Source organism: Rhamphochromis sp. 'chilingali' (assembly GCF_963969265.1).
Source record: "Rhamphochromis sp. 'chilingali' genome assembly, chromosome: 12".
NCBI lineage: Eukaryota > Metazoa > Chordata > Actinopteri > Cichliformes > Cichlidae > Rhamphochromis > Rhamphochromis sp. 'chilingali'.
In genome coordinates, this window is record NC_137939.1 from 3,572,629 (window position 1) to 3,593,820 (window position 21,192).

The 21,192-nt window shown below is 42.7% G+C and overlaps 1 protein-coding gene across 2 annotated transcripts in view; it reads right to left on the reverse strand.

Moving 5' to 3' along the window:
- Positions 1–820: 820 nt before the first annotated feature.
- Positions 821–21,192, reverse strand: part of dip2ba (disco-interacting protein 2 homolog Ba) — a 46,060-nt gene continuing 25,688 nt past the window's right edge. For both annotated transcript variants that reach the window (XM_080899769.1, XM_080899770.1), the window contains exons 3-38: positions 19,808–19,963; positions 19,157–19,282; positions 18,793–19,029; positions 18,568–18,696; positions 17,645–17,764; positions 17,257–17,454; positions 16,837–16,928; positions 16,647–16,757; positions 16,291–16,414; positions 16,016–16,125; positions 15,730–15,832; positions 15,580–15,644; positions 15,381–15,474; positions 15,066–15,185; positions 14,834–14,948; positions 14,430–14,569; positions 14,140–14,276; positions 13,544–13,624; positions 13,332–13,459; positions 12,966–13,080; positions 12,679–12,880; positions 12,413–12,525; positions 10,376–10,456; positions 10,097–10,220; positions 9,841–9,962; positions 9,063–9,174; positions 8,572–8,681; positions 6,846–6,976; positions 6,589–6,757; positions 5,968–6,138; positions 5,696–5,757; positions 5,525–5,582; positions 5,322–5,396; positions 4,979–5,153; positions 4,618–4,741; positions 821–4,522 (exon numbers count right to left, since the gene is read on the reverse strand). In XM_080899769.1, coding sequence (XP_080755895.1) covers positions 4,270–4,522; positions 4,618–4,741; positions 4,979–5,153; positions 5,322–5,396; positions 5,525–5,582; positions 5,696–5,757; positions 5,968–6,138; positions 6,589–6,757; positions 6,846–6,976; positions 8,572–8,681; positions 9,063–9,174; positions 9,841–9,962; positions 10,097–10,220; positions 10,376–10,456; positions 12,413–12,525; positions 12,679–12,880; positions 12,966–13,080; positions 13,332–13,459; positions 13,544–13,624; positions 14,140–14,276; positions 14,430–14,569; positions 14,834–14,948; positions 15,066–15,185; positions 15,381–15,474; positions 15,580–15,644; positions 15,730–15,832; positions 16,016–16,125; positions 16,291–16,414; positions 16,647–16,757; positions 16,837–16,928; positions 17,257–17,454; positions 17,645–17,764; positions 18,568–18,696; positions 18,793–19,029; positions 19,157–19,282; positions 19,808–19,963 — 4,583 coding nt within the window. In that variant the 3' untranslated portion in view covers positions 821–4,269. The remainder of the gene's footprint in view (positions 4,523–4,617; positions 4,742–4,978; positions 5,154–5,321; positions 5,397–5,524; positions 5,583–5,695; positions 5,758–5,967; positions 6,139–6,588; positions 6,758–6,845; positions 6,977–8,571; positions 8,682–9,062; positions 9,175–9,840; positions 9,963–10,096; positions 10,221–10,375; positions 10,457–12,412; positions 12,526–12,678; positions 12,881–12,965; positions 13,081–13,331; positions 13,460–13,543; positions 13,625–14,139; positions 14,277–14,429; positions 14,570–14,833; positions 14,949–15,065; positions 15,186–15,380; positions 15,475–15,579; positions 15,645–15,729; positions 15,833–16,015; positions 16,126–16,290; positions 16,415–16,646; positions 16,758–16,836; positions 16,929–17,256; positions 17,455–17,644; positions 17,765–18,567; positions 18,697–18,792; positions 19,030–19,156; positions 19,283–19,807; positions 19,964–21,192) is intronic.

Genomic DNA, 21,192 nt, shown 5'->3' on the forward strand with positions numbered 1-21,192 from the left:
CCGTAGAATATAAAGTGGTTTGACGGGACCTTTGTTGCAATTAGTTGATCATCAATCAACTATTAACTATCTGTTGGTTCAAGTAAAGAAATATCTTATTTTATTAGATGTGAATATTTGTAAGAAACGCTAAGCAAAACTGAAGTGTGGCATCTTAACACCCCCAACACAAACACACAGAGCAGAAACACTGACACCTGCTGGAGGGAAGATGCCATTTTCTTTCTTGTAACAGCAGCTGGTTGCAGATAGATGAGAAAAGAAGAAGTACAAGACAAGTCTGACAAAGCAATTTTTTTATTATTTGACATGAAACACATCCAATGACAGAGTGACAGTGTTTTTGTCAAGTAAGACATGTTGTTGTTGTTGTTGTTAGAAGTTATCGCACCATTAACCAGTTGAGAATGTCTTTGCTGCAGCTCGACGATGCATAGTGAACAGACAGTTGCTGAGGTATACATTGTGGGCCCTTGAGTTTGTGGGGTTTTGCGTTTGCGTGTACGAGTAAAAGATCCTAATTTCATTACCTCGCAGGTACATTTACATTTTGTGCTTAGGATAACTTTGGAGGTTTGAAATGTTCGCCATTCGTCACAACACAATATGAAAACTCTATATATTCAGAGCGCATTGTCCATCAGATCCCGAACCGATGATGATGCAAGTATGGAGTGACTGAAGACATGTTGGCATGGAAAAAGAATGACTTGGTTTCACACAAAAGGGCATCTTCTTGTAATGACACTGGAGAACAAAACTGTCAACTTTCCCTTATTGAATAGCACCAATGTCTATTGAAAAGGCTTGAAGGCCAACATGAAATTATAAAACTTTATTAAAACTTGTCAGAGTGAAACAGTAGCGACAAAGCAATAATCACACAGCAGCCTCAGAAACCTCAGAAGACGCGTGACTCCAATTTCACTGGCACGCACACACGCCGTCGGTGTCGGTCACCGATTGAAAAGTGGTTTAATCGACGCGCGACAAAGCCGCTCCTACATCAAACCAGCTGCTTGCAGATAAAGATTGCATCAGGAAAATATTGATGAAATCCCTAGAAAATATATTAAAATTCCAATTTTGGATGGAAAGAGTAAAAATACAGTGGAGGCGACATTAAAAAAAACCAGAAGAAATAAAAAAAACAAAATAACAGGTTTACCATTTTGGGAAAATTCTTACAAAAGACAAAACTTGTTGCACCATAGAAGCCAAATATCACTGCTGAACACACACGCACGCACACACACTCACACACACACATAAAATGATATTGGGAAAGTGCACGTTTGTTCCTGCCCACTGAAACCTTTTTTGTTGCTTGCGATGTGGTAACCTTAAAATAATAACAATGCAGAAAATGCTGTCAAGTATGAAAGATCAAGTCAAGTTTTTTTGTTTTGGTTTTTTTTATCTACAGATTCATTTTCATGTACACATTAACACCAGTAATACAGTATTTGACCTCTAAAATACAGTATACAGACATCTTTATTACTTCACTTTTTAAAGGAGGGTTCTGCAATTTTTAAAAAATCTTTTGAATCACAGGTTTGTTGCGGATTGTTCCCAGTTCATTTTCTTTCTTTCTTTTTTAAGTGTTGCCCACATTCAGAATTAATGGATCTGAGTGATGACGGTTATGTTAAAATCAGAAAGGTATGAGCACGAACATAAAACACCAGCCTTCCTCTTAAAAAAACCTTCTTTTTTTTAAAATGTATGTGTGAGTTTTGAGCTACAAACTGGTTTCCGATTTCTCGCTTAGATTCGGTGAAACAGTTCTTTAAATAAGCAATAAAAGTACAGAAGTTCCACAGGTTTAATAAGGCAAAGCTCCTCATTCTTGATTTCTTTGTTTTGCTTTTTTTTTTTTTTTTTTTAAATTCAATGGTCCATTATCGTAAATGTCACCATGGTAAAAGGCACCGACTTGCCTTCAGATTTTCTACATTTATCTAATTAGCTGTGACACTAAATGAAACACGTTCTTTGATATAAGGTGGAAAACTACACACAGACTGAAAGCTAGCAGCTCACTTCAGAACCTCAGACCAAGCCAGGCGAAGCCGAACAAAACGGCCCTTGAACACAGAGAAGTTGGACCTTAAATTTTGTTTAGCGGTTTTTTGGTCTGCTATGGTTTTCAGAGCCTAGAGTGCCAAACTCCAGATTAAGCCTCCGATGTATTAACATCACATTAAAGCCACATTAGAGCTAAACATTTGACTTTATAAAGAAATTTGGCGACTTCACCCACGAAAAGAAAACCTTAAAAACTTCCCTCAACTTTCTAATTTGAATCTCTCCCTGGAAGTTCCCCATGCATGTCGGGTGATGCTGGAGCTCAGCTGCAAGAGCCTGGATTAAATTGGCCTTTGCTATCTCTCCTACTTTCCTAAGGTTACAAAAATGTCCCTGCAAAACTGTCAGACTGAGCAAGCTGGTTGTCATGTACAACCCAAAGAACAAACAATAGTTTTCAGCTCATGAGTCCACAGGATCCAGGCCAAATTCTACTGTAAAGCCTCCCTGTTGCACTTGCTGTGCCAGATTTGTATCCCTGAGGTGTTTTCCTCTTCAGCAAAACTAAATCCAGTCTGAAATGTGTTCAGTCTAACGCACCAGTGAGAGGTGCATTAGCTGTTCTGGGGTGCACAAGGAGACCACATTGAAGGTGTGATCGGACAAATTTCAAATCACTTCCGGTTAGTTCTTCTCATGGGTGAAGTCACAAAAGTTTGTTGATGTTACTTTGTGAGATTTTTGTAAAGAAAATAAATACCCGGTGAGAAAAACTACACATTCACACAGAGACACCAACGTTCTCAAGATATTTCCTTAAAAAACAAAACCTTTAGATGAACCAAACGCTCATCTATACTGGCTATAGCTACATTTGTACAACACAAACAGTGCTGTCATTTATAGTCACACGTATTTATTTCTTTACAACATTTTAGCTGACAGATAAAGAGTAAAGAGAGTTAACTGCAAACATGGGTTAAAAGGAGAAGAGAAACAGAAGGTTGTCTGGGAATAACTTCAGAACATTCTTGGTCTCCCTCATTAACACCGGGTACTTATTTCCTCTTTAAGAGCAGCTCTTGTTGAGCGCCGGGAGGCTGTGAATGCTTTTACATGAGAGGCACAAAAACTGTGACAAAGCCTGAACATTCAGCATAGGCAGCGAAATAACTGCTGTGAGAATCCTTGGCTCGCGAAGCTTGTTTTCGTTTTGTTTCGAGCCCGCATGTAGACGTCACCTGCACTCCCAGCTGGCATGCACACCTAAACACAGACTATAGTTTCGAAAGTTGTTCTGGAAATTGGCGCTTTTTAAAAATAGATTAGTACTATCACAATCATACGAGCTATCTACCCCACCGACTCCTACTCACACCGAAGATGAAGAATCTGTTTCATCTTTACTACTCGGGTTCATGAAGTCTTTCTTTTCCCACACCAACAAGTAATTCAAGCATTTTTTTAAGATATTTTTTTGTTTCGTCATTGTCGACACTAAGTCTGCCAGCAAACATCGCGTGTGATGGAAAGTGGACGCCACTGTGCACCTGGTGGGCAATTGTGTCAGGACTGCCCGCTGTGGGCTGTGCTTGCTTGTGGCGCTTTTAATACTGATGTGGATTTGCTCTTTTTGACAGCAGCAGGCATGAGGGGTGGGGGAGGCAGGAGACAGGAAATCGAGGTGCGAGGACGTAAAGTGCAAGGGGAGAAGTTCCAGTGCACCTTCAAGATTAGACGGGTTTAAAAAAAAACTGAAAAATCTGACACATGAGCATGCATGGTTCAGGAGGAAAGCAAAAGGATAGAAAAATGAGGGGAGAATTCCATTCTTCTCTTTCTGGGAGTAATTAAAATATCCTAAAAACATGAGTTTGATTGACGAGGGAGAGGTGGGTGCAGAAAAAAAAAGGATGATGGGATTTCTCCCAGTCGACACGTGCATCTACCTTTCAGGAGCAGAGAAAGTGTCAGGCCCCACAGTAGAAATCTCAGTGAACCTGGACTGCAGCAATCGAGCAGGTGGAAGTAAAGACAGAACAGTTTCTGAGAGGGAAGCATGTTGTCGTTACAGTACTTGAGTCGTTTCTCGCGTTCCCACGCCGTTTGGCATTTCCAATGAGTGTGTCTGAGGTTTTAACTTCGGGGCTGCTACTGTACACGTCCCCAAAGTCCTTCTCCCTCGTTGTCTGTTCTCGGAGCCTGGCTCAGGTTTCTGCATCAGTTGGTGAAGGGTGTTCACATGTTGTAGGCCACGTAGATGGGGTCCAGTTGGTCAGCCAGGAAGGAGTCTCGTAGATGCATCCTCTGCTTCTCTCCCCGGGAGTTGATGGGGATCACCCCCGGGTCCACGATGACCACCACTCCGACGATGAGGTGGTGCTCCTCCAGGACCACGTTGGTGACGAGTGGCACCAGGTCCAAGGCCTCCTGCTCCGAGCCGCTAAGCTCCGCCACCACCACCAGCAGGTTGGTCCATGTAAACACGGCACTGCGAAGCGAGAAGTGGGAAAAGTTCAGGTTTCTGCTACTGTTCGCTACGAGGATCAACAACGCCACGTTAAGTGCACATCTGCTGCTCCTTACCTCTCTGCGATGCTGCGGTGGGCGCGGGACACGGACGTCTCGATGTCGATGGGGTGATAACGCAGCCCCCTCAACTCCAGCGTTTCATCCAGGGATCCCACCACAAACAAGGCATCATGGCGATCTGTGGCGGGGACAAAACTATTTGATTATTTACAGTTCCAACAATATAAAGTGTCTTGTTTTAAAGATCTGGCTACAACTGTGCAACCTGTAGATTAGGGTCCAATGTTGTGATGCATTTGTGATGAGAACTTTCAGTACAACCAAGCATTTACATTTTAAAGGGTTCAACACCAATTGCTTCTCCAAGTCATTATTACATTATTACAATGTCACCAAATATCAAATGTCCTCTCACCTCCACTTGCATCCAGCAGCTCTGTTCTCTTGATGAAACCCAAGTAACTGGTCCTGGCCCACAGAGTTTGGGGCTCCCCAAAGCTGAGCCTGGTGTTGAAGTGGTCTGCCTGCAGGCTCTCCTCCCCATAAATGGTGTAGTAGCCACTGGCATTGTGTGGGCTGTTCACCCAAATCTGCACAAAAAAAAAAAAAGACTTTCTGAATTACTTTGGCTGCTAAATTTTGACAAGAAGAGAGAAATTTGACTAAAAATCAACATAAAATAAATCTTTTCACTGTCGCCCTCTTTTACTCCGTGCCAGTGAAATCGGACGGTTTGTGGCACATGTTTGCGCACTCACCTCACCAAGATGAGAGTCCCCCAGTGGGCCTCTGGTCTCTGGGTTGACTATGATGACTCTCACTCCTGGTAGGATCTTCGAGAAGGAAATGAGAGGAGAATTTCACTTTAAGACTCCTTTAACCAACTCTTTTAGTGCTCTGGTTCTGTGGCCACAGTGAGCATCACATAAGTGAGTTTTACCAGTCAGTGATCAATACTTACAGTGCCCGACTCCATGAGTGGAAGACTCTGTGGCGCTCCTCTTTCCACTAGCCTCACCCTGAGGGACACAGAAAAGACAAGCCTGTCAGTCTTTCTGTTGTTGTCCACCAGCTGCACCACGTGACTAATGTGGTTGCCTTTGTGCTGCTTTATGAGAGTCTTCAGCCTTACCTGTCGTGACGCAGGGACTTCATGTCAACATAGACAGTGGAGGGGTCTGGTCCAGCAGTGCCCTAGTGACACGGGGGGGTAATACATTAAAAATAAAGGTTTTTAGCTTACAGAACATGAATAAGTTATTATCATAAGTTATTAACATTCAGTACATCTCCTTGTGCAGCTCAGATGACATGGTTTTTTATTTTTGTTGAGCAGAACCAAAAAAAAAAAAGCCTGATTTGGGTCAAAATGTCCTCATAAGACTGCATATTTGCGAAACCAACCTGAAGGCAGATGGCTAGGTTGACCCTCGAGCCAAAGGCGGTGCTGACGGCGCGAGGTGAAAGGCCGAGGTCTTTGAAGAGCTTGGAGAAGGACTGCGTGAGAGCGAGGCGAGGACGCTCCTCTGCTATCACCACACAGCTCCGCACGCACGACAGGTTCAGACCGCGCGCCTGCAGACACGAGCGGCTAAAGGTCACTCACTTTTAACAGGTGTAGACGGTAGCTTGACGCAAACATGGACTCTGCATTACTGAACATTTTCATCCAAAGCAGAAGGAAAACCGAATGAGGACAGATAAAGGATAAAATGAAGATGAGCACAGACAGAGACAGATAGTGATTTTAAAACAGATATGATACATGTAAGGCCCATAACGCTGTAAACATACAATCTACTTAATTAGCATGCTAGCTCGCTGGCAGGTGATCTGTCTGAATGAATAGGTGAATCATTTTTTAAGCCTGAGACAGGTGTTTATTACTCTGCTTCACAGCAGTAATATTTTCTGTCATAAAGTAATTTATCACTGTGTTGTTTGTCAGAGTAACAACAGAAATGACAGCACGGTAATCTGAGAGGAGGAACCACATCTGGGAGATTATGTGAGTGTGTTTGTGACCTTCAGCATCTCCGTCTGGGTGCCCAGGCCTTTGGTGCAGAGCTCCATGACAGAATACGAGCAAAAGGTGTCTCTGATCTTGTACTGACTGAGCGTGCTCAGCCACACAGGCAGCGAGCTCTCCAGCTCCAGGGGAGGGATAAGGATGGACTGGTGACCTGAGTAAACACTGGAAACGAGAGAAAACTGTCAGCAACAGCAAAGCTGTGTGTTACAAGAATAATGGCATTCTGTCTTTATGTTTGTGTTGGAATTACCTGGAGAGGCACCACAGGACGAAGCCCAGGCCACAGTATGGGTCCAGGCAGATGGCTACTTGGCGTGAGGAGTAGAGCTCACACTGCAGTTTAATGGAGCGGCACAGAGTGCTGACCGCAGCGTGAGACATCTGAAGAAGCAGAGAAACTTTTAAGAAATCCACCAGACTCACTCCATTAAACTTCACCTCATTAGTATGATTTTAATACCTCAATATGTATCAATAAAGACGTAGTTTGATGACCATTAGAACAGGTAGCATGTTAGAGTTAAAAATGTGTATTCTTCTTTCAGCTGCTCGTTCTAGGGGTCACCACAGCAGAACATCTTTCTCCATCTCACCCTATTCTCTAGCATCCTCCCCTCTCATATGCAGGGGCTTGCAAAAGTATTCGTCCCCCTTGAACTTTTCCACATTCTGTCACATTACAGCCACAAACATGAATCAATTTTATTGGAATTCCAGGTGAAAGACCAACACAAAGTGGTGCACACCTGAGAAGTGGAACCAAAATCATAAATGATTCCAAACAGTTTTTACAAATAAATAGCTGCAAAGTGGGGTGTGCGTAATTATTCAGTGTCATCTCCACCCACTCTACCCTGCCTGCACTCTCATCTTCACCGCTCTTTCTTGCTTTGCATGGTTTACCCTCAGGTATTTAAACTCATATACCTTCAATATCTCCACTCCTCTGTTGTATATAAAATCTGATCTAAATTAACCATTTCTTACATGTCTTTTAACCTCATAAAATCAACAGGCTCGTACTAAAGATTTGGCAAATCGCACAAGTTTTTCTTTTCATTTCTACGATACAGTGAAAAACAATCATAAGAAATTTCAACAACTTTTATTGGCAAATAAATCAGATTTATGCAAACAGTGTTTAGAGGTCCTTCTTCTAATAAGTTCTGCTGTTCTCTGTGGCAAGTTGGACATCAGCTTCTGGGCCAATTCCCGCTTTAGCAATGCTCAAAGCTGACTGCAGTTTGTGGGCTTCTGCCTGACCACACTAAAAGCTTCCTCAAAGAATAACTTCTTCCTCCACCAAAGGAGCACTTTAATGCTTTGTGCATTTTCCAGCATGATGGATGTCTCCAGCACCACGTCTCAAGGCAAAAGTGATAACTTAGTGGCTCTGAGATCATCAAATTAACATTTCAGAGCCACAGCCAGGAAATTCCCCAGATGTTCATGCGATCAAGAATCTATGGTCAGCCCTAAAAAAGTGCGTGAATAAGCAGAAGCCCACAAACAACCTCAATACCAATGAGGCAGGAGTGAATCAGCTTAGGAGACGGACAGTCAGCATCCCAAAATGTCAGCACACTGTAAATACTGACTGTAGGCATAAATTTGATTTATTAACCAATAAAAAAATTTGAATGTCATTTTAACTGCACAAATGTCCTTCACTATATCATAAAAACAAACAAAGTATGTTAAATAGACAATTTGTGCAACTACCAAATATTTTTGGCCATGTCTGTGTAAATATGAAAATATTTAATCTCTGTGTCATAATTCTGTTGTCAATACACTGAACTAGACCAGCTGGGTGAAGGTCAAACATCCAAGAGAAGACACAGAAGCAGAAAATTAAACATTTTCTGGCTAGAGAAATTCATATTAAAAAAAAAAAAAAATGAAATCACAGTCATTTCTGTTTGTTTGTTATTATTATTTTTGGAGTATGTACAGGATTTGTGGGAGTAATCTACCTTGACTCCAGTCAGCATGCCTGTGGTGGACACACTGAAGTCCAGATAGGCTAGCATCTCAGCTGTAGGAGGTTTGTAGATGTGTGGAGGCCGCTTTCTTGGAAGATCATCTGTAATGCGAGCGAAGTGAATTTATGTTATGTCTTTATTGGACAAAATAAATCAAATACTTCTTGCTAATACATCTTGCTCTTAATGCTACAGTCTGATAATAGTCTGGTTGAAAGGGAAGGTGATATCATTTCACGTGTAATTTTATCCTTTCAATGCACATATTAAAAATCCATACTTTTACTTTTAACTCACTGCAACACTCTTATCTTCAGAAATGAGAGCTTAAAATAACTGAAACGTACTGTACATGTCTGAAGTTAGTCAAAGCACAAACAGTGTCTATTTCAAGCCAAACCTGCTAGCATCTAAATACGTGCACAAACGCAGCGACACCCAGCTGCTGCACGTTACTCTAAAGGCTTTCCTAATTCAGTCACCTGTATCAATGATCGTGGGCCACGTTTTGACATTGACGCTGGCAGCCGCCTCCCTGGACCTGAGGATCCTCATGAGAGGCTGTGTGGTGAGGATGCAGGCTGCTTTGCTCACCTGTGGCACACAACACAGAGCACAGACGCGGTCGTTTAGAGCCACAGATTAATGTGAAGCATTCAGTTATTGATATTTCATTGATCTCCAAAGTAAAGCCCAATTTCATTTGCTTTGCCTCAGGGAAATCAGTTATAGTGGCCAACAGAAGTATTCATTTCATTAGTGAAGGGCACTTCCGTTGATGTGATAGTTTATTAAAGTGGCGGCTAAAAAAGCTTCATATTTGTTTTAAGGTCAGCGATGCATATTTCAGTACATGAAAGTGATCCAGTATGGACAGTGCAATGTCATAACTGTGCTTTTGTCTCCGTTGCTGTTTGTCTGTCTATTCAAACAGCTCGATTTTCAGGGAAATTGGGAATAAGGAACCCTAGCTGTGATTGTGGATCACTTAAAAACAAAAACAAAGAAAAATGATGTATTTGCATTAGAGAAGACTCACAGAACTGTGTTCTCATTGTGAACTACTAGTTTTGGATAAATCATTACAAAATTAAGTGAAAAAAAATTAAACTGAAAATGAAAAATGAGCGTAGAATAAGTACAAAAACAGTTTAAATACTACTCAATGTACTCAAATAATTCCACATACATTACTCCATTATACTGTGGAAATACTCGAGTAAAAAAAAAAAAAAAAAAGCTGTGGTGAAGTGCACTCACGTCAATGATCATGCGGACAGTGGGGAGAGTAGCAGCCAGATTCTGTGGGTGGGGCGGCCTCACAGTCACAGGGATGACCCCCGCGTAGAGACAGCCATAGAAGGCGGCTATCAGGTCGATACCTGCAGGAGGAGGAGACGGGAACCTGGTTGAACTACGACGCCGTTAAAATACTACATTAAACAACAGCACTTTTACATATTATTTGATATGAAAAACTAGGAAGAGTTGAAACGTATAATAACGGCGTGCATACCCGGGGGATAAAGCAGCACCACGTTGTCTCCTGTGTTGAGACCTCCTCTCTCCATCAGGGTAGCTGTGATTTTCTCTGCTCTCTTGTGTAGCTGAGCACAAGTTGCTGTGCACACTGCTACCCCCTAGAGCAAAAACAGTGCTGGTACAGATGATCTCATACAACAAAATGGATCACCATTTACAGAGTGGCACCATTTCCGAGGTAAAAGAAAGGTAATGGTGCACGCCACGTATGCGCACGTTTCTTATGTTTACTGTATGCTCATGTTTAGCCTACCTTAGCATTGAGCAGCACGTATAAAACATGGTCAGGGTCCATTTGGGCTCTCCACTGCAGAGCTTCAGACAAGAACTGGTGCTGAAAAGGCAAAGAAAGGAATCGCTCATTACATACGCATCACAGATGGATGATTAAACACACAAACAATGTTTTAATGCACAGATATAATTACACAAAGCGGCACTGTTGGCAAATAATAACTTATTTGAAAGTGATTAAAGAGAAAAATATTTTAAAGCCTGTCTTCAAAATAACAAATAAATATATAATCAGTCCTCTCTGTGACAGATTTGTTCATTTTAAACAGAAAACACTTTAAAGTACGTCAAGGACACAGTGTGACGCAACAGGAGCACAGAGGTGTCCAGAGTATTTGGGTTTTTTAAGTTGCGAAAGGTCATGCTGGGACCATCTGCACCAGGAAGGAGGCAAACTGGAGCCACAAGCTCACAATCTGTGGGCCTTTAAAACAAAGGGGTCATGACAACTTTGATTAAAAACAAAAAGTTTCTGCTAGTCCCTCAGAATGCTGTTTCTTAAATAAAGGCACTTCACAAGATTTACGCAGTTACATAAATGAGTATTAATAGAACTATTAATATATTAATGTCATTAGCATCTCAATCTGTGGTGTCAAAAAGCCGAGGAAGCAGTGCACCAGACACACAAGGACAGGACCTGAAAGTAAAGAATCCCTTTACAAGACAGAAGCCAGGTGACCACTAGGAAGCACGTAAAAAACAAACATTAAAAAAAACAAGTAAAGATAACACCAGCTAGACGTACAGGGATATTCAGCAGTATCGCACCGTCAGACACTGGAAAAGTAATCGTTTGTGCGTCGTGCTCTGGTCAACAATGAGTGAGGAGTCACATCATGCAGACCAGCTGCCCTGGCAACTCATAAAGCCATGCTGCACGTGGGAGCGTCACAGTGAACACAGGAAGCAGAGGTGCACGTCAAAATACTTCTAATATTCTAGTTCGTACTAATGCGCAGGATATACGTATAGTGCATCACAGTATATTATTAGAACATCTTCTGCAGTTATATATGCTAAGTGACAGATTATAATTGCTTAAGCCTTGCACTTGCACATTTTGTAAAAGATAAGAAACTTCTTCTCACTCAGAGGAGATCAATGTCTTTTAATTCATTGCTGACTTTTTGGTCTGGCAAAGCTGCAGCAGGCTGCTGGCCAACTCCAGGCTTAAAATAAGATGGCGACGTGGGACTACTAAATAAGGCCCGGATGAATGTAGGATGTGACCTCATTTGTAATGTGCTGCTGTATATTAGTTTTAATGTGTGGACCTCTGCTGGACAAGGAAGCTAGCCTGCACGGTCATCTCGCCGGGCTAAGCTGTACCTGGTGGCCGTCAGGTTATCACAGCTGACTGACAGAAGCAGCATGAGCAAAGAGGCGGGTGGGAGGGATGCAGGGGGGAGGGGAGGCCAGACTAGAGCCTTACCATCATGGTGGGCCACATACAGAGCTAAAGCCCAACCCAAGCAAAGTAAAGGCAGAACAACAACAGAGATTTAGGATAAGGCATCAGCAGTCATACTGCCTGACAGACGCAGGCTCATCTCATTAAACCTGCATTCATGGCATGTTTACACATCAGTTTACCTTACCAGCTTAATTTGAACAGGTTTGTATGACATTAAAATGATTAAAGAATTTGATAATTTTCCAGTTACTACATTAAATAAGCATTTTTTTTTATCCAAAATCCAAACAAGTTCAAGCTTATAATAATGTCAATACAGCAATCTGAACAAAACACTTGCTCATTAATCTTCTGCCATCTATAAAGCAACCATTGCAGTTTTGCTATAGCGTGCAAATCTTTTATTAATGGTCTCACTGTGCAGGTGTTGTACACATCATAGACACTGACTCCTTTAGATATTAAGGCAATTCAAATTCCTACAAACTAAACTGGTGAAAAACTGTGCTGCACTCTGCTAAATCCACTACTAGACCTCATATATATGAAATCAGTGGAGTTTGGTCTGTGTGGCAGTACCTTTCGAATGAGATCCTGGTCCTCCACCACGCCCAGCTCTCTCCCTATAGCCTGGGCGATCCGTTTCCCTGCCACCAAGTTGCCAACCAGCATAGAAGCTGGACCAACGTCCACTGAGGAAATCAGAAACAATCAAGAGTCGGTTACACAACGACAAACTTTCAACTGCCAGCTGATGGCACATCCTCATTATTTCTAGCTCCCTCTTCATGCTACAGCTTTATATTGTATACAAGCATGATTCCATAATGTCTAAGACAACCCACCTGGCTGTTTCTGCCGGGGCTTGGGCAGGTTTGTAACACAGGTGTGTGGGCACATGAGGATATTACAGGGGTGAAGGTTTCCCTCCAAAAAGTTCTGCTTGGTTTCACAGATGTGGATGCCTCCCAGAGGCGTCTTTGGGAGGGTGTTGGCTGGGACGAGCGCGAGACAGTACAGGCCAACCTGGTGGATACTGTCAATGGCCTAAAGATGGAACATGCATCAAGTACACGTTAATACAGAATAACATAATATTAATCAAGATGATATGAGCAGATGTGTGATTCACCTGCAGCACTCGACTCATCCACTGGAAGCTGTCTTCTTCACTGGCATCGGGCCTCTGCTCTGCCACAATCACTATCCTCTCATCATAAAACACCGTCACAGAAAACACTGCGATCCTGCACAGATGCCAACAGAGAAGTGAGTGCAAACACACAGCTAGACAAAGAAACCAGCAGAAGCTGCAGGATGCTGAAGGGATTTTTACTAATTACCAATTAAATATCACTAAATTATCCCTGCTCACATGTGTGCGTCGCTAGAACATTCTTACTCAGTGTGCATTATGAAGTAATGTAATGCATGAACACACACGCTGGGAGCACAGTGAAACCTCACTGTGGTTCACAGCGGCCTGTCAGTGTCTCACCTCCCCCTGTAAACTGTTTTGACCGGCTCCACAGCTAGCGCCGTGGCCACCAGGTCGTCTGCATTGTGCCGTCGCCCGCTCACCATCAGGAGCCCCTCAATCTTTCCCACAACAAATACCAGACTCCCCTGTGGAGCAGACATATTTAACTCAGCACAGACATCCCAATTGCAGAGTACTGGAACTACTGTAATTGTGCATGAGCGACCTACCGGTCCCACGAATCCAAGCAGGCCAGTTCGAGTGAAGGGAATTTCTCCAACAGGTGCTCCGGCTTGATTTACTGGAATCACCTAGAAATTAGCACAGATGAGAGAGACAAGTGTCATAAACACAGCACAGATTGCATTTCAAGGGTAAATATACTGCATACCCCAAAATACTGCAGTTGTAGTAGTACAACATAGTATAAGCCAAAAGAAACACTTAGTGGGTTCTATTAATAAAAATAATGGGACAATATTTAAACCATGAAGTCTATAAAGCATTTTATTAGTAAATAAGGAAATAGAAATAAAGCAATTATTCAGTGACGTCTGTGGCTCCATCTAGTGGGTAATTTAAAACTAGTACTCCTTTTCCATGAGTCCATATTTTAAATACACAAGGTCAAACAAGAAGGGACGGAGCTCATTATAGCAGAGAGGGGACGTACGGAGACTGATGTAAACTTCATATCATGTCTCATTCCACTAATTCAAAAGCCACAGCATGTTGTACCTTTTTAAGCCATCAACATTTACCATTTTAAAAGTAAATGTTGGTACAAAGCTGTAATTTGTGTGACAACATTAAACCTGTGACAGACCTCAAATGTGTTTTTGGTGACACCCGGTAGGCCGTAGTACATGGTGCCTCCAGCACGTGAGTTGATCACGATCTCTCCTATCTCGTCCGTCTTGCACAGCTGAGGAGATCCCTCTGGCTTCACAATGCACATCAGAGCTGAAACAAACAAAAACAGGTCAAAACATTAGAATTATGTAGACTTGAGCTTCTGTATTCTAAAAGAAAGGCCATACAGTCAGAATGTACAGTAAAGATGTGACAGCTGCTGCACTTCTGCACTGCCAATTACACCTAACAGTTGTGGCTAACCTCCAGGCATAATGTGACCCACATCCTGTACAGTCAGAGCAGAGTTCTTGTCTTCTGTGTTCACCCGGATCACTCCGTGGCTCAGCCCGCCCATGGACAGGATGGCCCTGGCTGGCAGCGGAGCACCTCGCGCACCTGGCCTGTACAAGGTAAAAAAATGTACATGCTTTTAACTTTTTATTCTGAAAAGTGTATTTTTCCATTTTCATGACCCATACTATTTGCGAGTAATTGCTGCATCCCTATGAATATTTACAGATTTCATGCATTTTCAATAAAGGACGTCTCGGTTAAATTTAACTGTATAAATTTTGTTCTCACAGAGATGAACAAATTTATCCCTGTATGTGTGAAAAGCACATGTCTCTCTGTTTATCTCTTTGCTCGTGTGGTTCACGTTGTACCTGCGGATGGCCACAGTCAGGGCCTCGGGAGAGGTGGCACACGGACAGATGACCTCAGGCTTCAGACCATGAGACTGGAACACATTCAGGAAAGCATCACACGAGGACACAGACCCTGAAGGTAAACAAAGGGTGAAAACATTAACAAAAGTAGGTAAAAGCAGCTTAAACCCACAGCACAACATTTTAAAATGGCCATGTATAGTGACTGTTTATTACATTAGTTACTCACATGGGTTGGCTCCATCAGCTACTATAAGCATGCGTATTGAAGACAAGTTGATGTCTTTCTGTTCTTTATGGGCCATCATGGCCCAATGGAGGTCACGGCACTTCACCAAGGCCACACGTGCTATGAGAGGGTAAGAAAAAGCCCTTAAGCATCATTTCTCTACTGTTTTCTTATTAAAACTTTTGTTCTAACATTATTATTATCCTAGCAGTCTGTAAAATACTCTGTCTTATTAATATTGTTTGCTTATTAACTAAGCAAACATAGTAAAATTATAAGAATATGGAGTATAAAAGAAAGAACATTTGGCTCAACCTTTGTGAATGTGAACCCTTTGCACCCAGGACATGGGACAGGCCTTCATGACAGCATATGGCACAGTAATGGTGTGAATTCTGTTCATGACACTCTGCAGGGAAGGAAAAAATATATAAAAACCAACAGTGTCAATAACATACTGTACCACACACCAAATAAAGGGCATCTAGTCAGCAGCAGAAACATCCAGTCTCACCGTTAAGACGCCATGCCACAAGCCCATATCTTTCTTACAGTCCAACACATTGACCAGTGTCTCCCCTAAGATAGAAAACACATGAGCAAATGAGTGCGTTCACCAGCTTCAAGTCCACAAAGTTACATGCAGTGTTTTATAGTCTCTGACCTTCACAGTAGTTACAGGCTTGTGTCAAAGCTTGACAGTGAGTCAGCATGGCGATCTTGGACACAGCGACTCCCATCACTGTTCCCTCCTTACTCGCTTTGTACTTCAGCGAGAAACAAACACACAGACAAACACACAGATGTCAACAACGTGTCAAAATTAATATCAGAGTCAAATAATAGTGTGCGAGTTACAGAAGATACATAATTGAATATATAACAGTTTACTAAAGATAAACTGAATCTAAATTAGAATGCAGAAATTAGAAATGCATTGAACTGCCTACCTCTATGTAGGCAGTGTCTGTGTTGGCAGTGGGAATGTGAGGCTGCCAGTCTTTGGATGGTTTGGTCAGGTACTTAGTGTCGGTCACTACCCATTTCATCCTTGGCCAACCTGCAACACGCAGACACAAAGAGCATGGAGCACACAAAAACTATTACAGCTGTCATTAGGAAAAAAGCTGCACTAATTACACTAATTTTGCAATAAAATGAAAGCATCCAGAGATGATTCCTGATGAGCCAGCAGCATTAGCAGAGGCAGTTTAGTCTTGCTGACCTTTGAACTGGATGATCTCTCCATTTTGTGTCTTGGGCAGCCCTTTGAGACACACCTCACTGGTCAACGCCAAACTCACACCACAGCTGCCCAACAGGAAGCCAATCTGCTGGCTCCCTGCATCCTATGAAAAGAGGCTTAGGTCAGGAAACTTCAACTCACAAGGACAGGCAAGCAGACAAAACTGTGACAACTAAAAGAAATAATAATAATAATAATAATAATAATAATAATAATAATAATAATAATATACTGGTGAGGCTCTCATTATCATAAACCATGCATTTGGTCCTAAACATGTGGAGCATTTTTCAGAAATCCCACAGAAGAACTGCTATGAAAACAGGTATATTTACCTGTCGGGACAGCGGCACCTCAATAGGCACAGGGATGACTTCAGCTAACAGACAGCCATAAAAGGCCACCCAGAACATGCCAGGATCACTGTTTGGATACACCAACGCCACCTAAGAAGCAGAGGAAATGATTTTCCTCGTCGTGCTACTTTACAATTTACTTAGGAAGAAATGACTGACAAACTCTTACTCGATCTCCAGGTTGAAGGACAGGCTCAGTCTTTGTGCCCAGTTTATTCAGAAGGGTATAGGCCAGTTTCAGACTGCGACTCCACAGTTTACCTATACAGGTTAAAAAAGAAAAGAAAAAAAAGAAAAGAAAAATGTCATCTTGTTTTCCACAGGCCAGATTTCTTGCTGTTAAATTGCTGTGTATTATTGTTGCATAACTGTTCCATGATCGCTTAACTTCCCAACCCACTATGGGTCCACACTGGAGGCAATGTAATGTGGGAGTTGTTCTACTCGGGCCAACAAATATTTCTTCCTTTGATCCAGCTCATATGCAAAAAATATACCTGACATTTATAGAGTGGACACAACAATACAGACACCCATATTTGTGCTCAAAATCGACTTTAATATTCCTACGAGGCAACGTGTCGCTCACCATATGTGAGTGTGTAGAGTGGTTTGCCAGTGATGTCCAGGGCAGTGAGGGCAGGGCTCTTGGCCTGAGTGGCCCCCCAGCGGGCAAGGGCAGCCTGCAGGGCAGGAGGCCAGTTACTGACCACCCCAAGGGGCTCCCCCTTCACTGGGATGATTTGACGTCCCTCAGGCTTCGGGGTGTTGGGGTCCGGTTGGGGAACTAGGCATGAGAATCGGCAAGCAAGAAACTGTGAGTACTGGGTGTAACGCTGTAACACTGTGGTGTCACAACACTCTGGGTGACTTCCTAAAGAAGTGAAAACCCTTTTCAAAACAACCAAGAGGATTTCTGTGCTGCAGTACACACAACGGTGAAAATCAAGCATGACATATTGTGTTATGTGCCACACCTTCTACGATTTCCTCAGAGTCATCGAGGAAGAATTCGCTGAGCGGCGGTCTTTTGGGTCGTTTGAGTGTGTTCAACAGCTGCTGGATCTTAGTGGACACCCTGCTGCTGACAGGCACGCCTGGACAAACACCGAGAGCAGCCGCCGTCACCAACATATGCAAACAAACAATGACACGCAGACACCCACACATGCAAGTTTATTCAAACATGAATCTCTACTTTAACACACGCTCTCTCGCTCACACAGGCAGTAACCTACGCACTAGCACAGTCAGGAACAGAATCAGCAGCAGGAAAAATTTGAAAGGGAAATTTGCACACAAGGAGACACAGAGTGGACAATTCTTTCAGGAAAATACTATAAAGGAAGATTTCTACTTCTACACCTACAGCATGAGACAAACGTAAAGAGAGGTAGATATCAGGATGGAAAGCAAGCTACTTGGGGCCTCTTCGGCATCCCTCCCCTTCCCCAGGTTCGATGTATATTACCTTTTCTTTTTCCTTTTTTAAATCAAAGTCAAGACAGGGACAGGATTAATGGACCCAAAAGAAAGAACACAAAATATCGGTCGTTAGCAGCATTCACCACACAGTGACATGAGGATGATGTTGAAGGTGATCGAGGATGAACATGGGTAGATTGTATGTTGATTGGAACACATTCAATCACTTTTCTCACTGCAATGCTTTGAACCACACAGTCAATGCAAAACAGTAAAACATCGTCCGATGTCATGATTAGAATACCAAAATGACTGAACTGCTTGAAATGAGGAAAGAACCAAAAGACAGTCACCCAGATTCCAAATATTTCAGAAAATGAAGAATACTTTAGAGGTTTTTCTCCCCACATAAAACTTTATACATATTTGTACCACAGCCAGACGTTAACAGACATTCTGGCTTAAGTGAGTGTACCATCAGCAGTATCCAGCATGCTGGAGCGGCTCTGTCCACGGCTCATGCCCCTGACTGCTGGGGGAAGATCCACCCTGGACCCTCTGTCTTGAGAAGCAGAGGACGTCACATCTGGGGGGACACTGTTTTCTGTTAGGGCGGAGAAAAATAGCATCATCAATGGCAGTGACACCATCACTGAGATTTATGGATCAACGCTGGGAGTTCTCCACCAGGACAGTTTACCAATGCGTGTGTGGGCTAGCACGTCAGCTAACAAGGAAGCAGCAGGCTGAGGCTGGGGCTGGGGCTGACTCTTGGGCTCTCCATGGGAGAGGGTGGAGGAAGCAGATGAGGATGTGGAAGAGCTTTGGACGGAGCGGTTGATCCAGTAGTCGGGGCTCTGCAGGGTCTGAGCTAGTGCTGCACTGAGTGCTGCCTTTCTGCGCAGTGAGCCTTCATCCTCTGATGCAGAAGATGTGTCTAAGAGTAAGAGAAAACGTGAAAGAAATTATAATTCAATAACTTTTAATGTTTTGGTGAGGGTATTTTTTAGGAGCTACAATCACCAGCAACCATCTGATCTCAGAGTGGGTGGAACCAAGCTTACCTGGAGGTGTGCAGGTATCTATGGGAGACTGGACAAAGGCTGAGCGCCTCTTGGTTGGCATGGGAAGAGCCATTTTCTCCTCTTTATGTTTGGCCAGTGCTGCCTGGACAGCTTCTGTATGGATGTCTACATAAATATAGAATAGAGAATAACCCGAGTGAGAAAAACAACAAGGACAAAACCTGTGAACTTCAGGTTAGTGATCATGATCAATTCTCTGGACAATGAAAAAAATCCAACTAACTCAGTGATTATATCCAAGGAGAATTATAGATTTACAGAGGTTGATAAGGTCTCTTGGAGAAATTTCTGTCACCCTCAGATGATAAGGATGTTTAGGAACAACCCAGGAACCACCGAGGCTCGCGCCTGCCATGAAGTGGAAATTGCTGGAGCACCAGGTTATGCCATTAGCGCGCCAACGTTAAACCCCGTTGAAAGTTTGTGAGGATATAGCTCCCAAATAAATGAAATTCTATAATTGTTTTAACAATTAAAGTTAAAACAATGACTTGAATTGTTTGCATTCATTCCACTCTTGTTGTACCTTCATTCCAAATCAAAGAAACTATTTAAAGGTAAACTCCGTGATGTAAACTTTTGACCCCAACTGTACCTGTGTGCTTTTGTAGTGAATTTTGTGCTGCATACCTGATCTGTAGCGCTCGTCCCTGGCGCCTCCGCTGCGGTGTGAACGATGGTGTCTGGAGGCTGAAGAGGTGGAGGGGCCCGGGGCCTCAGGACTGGGGCTAGGGTCGGCACTGCGGCTCGGGGAAAGCTGCACATCTGGTAGAGGCAGATCCACATCTACAGAACAGAGCCCAGCATGTGAAAAGTCAATAAAAGTCTATATTTAGGGGACCATTAATAAAAGCAAAACAAACAATCTAACATGAGATCCAGGAAATTCAGACAAACAGAGCACACGTTGCTTTACATAATGCTATTACAGCAACGTGTAGGCATAAATATTATGTGACCTTCTCTGAAGCTCTCCAAATTTAGCCTCATACAGAGCCTGTGAACAGTGAAATAAGGACATGTACTTGACTGATGCAAGTTATACTGCTAACAGAGTACATGAAACTGGGTTACATTTATATTTTTAGTCAACTGTCTTTTCGTCCCGGAGGGAACTGGGTAACTGAGTCCCTGAGGAGATGATGGTTTTGAGGGATAACAGGACGAGTGAAGGCGCACACGGTCACCCCTGGAGATTCAAAGCTTTCTGGTGTATGCTCTGACATTCAAAGCAAGCTGCCAGCAAAAGTCAAACGAAAGCAAAAATCACTAAAAACAATGGGACTGAAATCTAGATTAATATACGATCTTTGCGTGTAATCACATAAATGTTTTGGCAGCACAAGTCAAAACAAAGGTTAAACTAGAGGAAAGGGAAGTGTAGTGGTGCTCTCTTTTTTTTCTTTTTTTTTTAAAATAGCTTAAAGTGACACATCGAGAACGATGTTTTTTTCATGCCGCTGCTAGCATGGTGCAATACTTTCCGAAGGAAACACCACACCCTTGCTTGAGGAAACTGACAGACAAATCAGTTTGTCTGTCACATAGTAACACAGAGAAGCTTTAGTACTTCCCCACAGCTGTAAACTGAAACCAGTTTCAGAATGTATCACATTTACTGGGTACGCACTAAATACAGCAGAAAGTCTGACAGGAACTATGGGTTTGTGCATCCGTGGCTTACCTGTGGTGATGCAGTTATTAAAGATATTTGTGCATCACTGGTTACCTTATGTGCAATTCTCATTTTGGCCACTAGAGTGCCACAGAAAGCCAGAAATTATGTTGCTAACTTGGACAAAGACAATCAACACTCACACTGAGAAGTCAGTCAAGTTTCTTCTCAAAGAAATGAAAAAAGGAAAAAAGTACAATACGACATAAAGAATCCATTTTTTGCCTCCGTTGTTCTTTTCACATGTGAAAGAATAATCAGCTCAAATGTAAATTTGAGGAATCTTCTTATGCAATCTAGCCTCGTTTTGCTTTTCAGCCTGAACAACAATAACATTGCT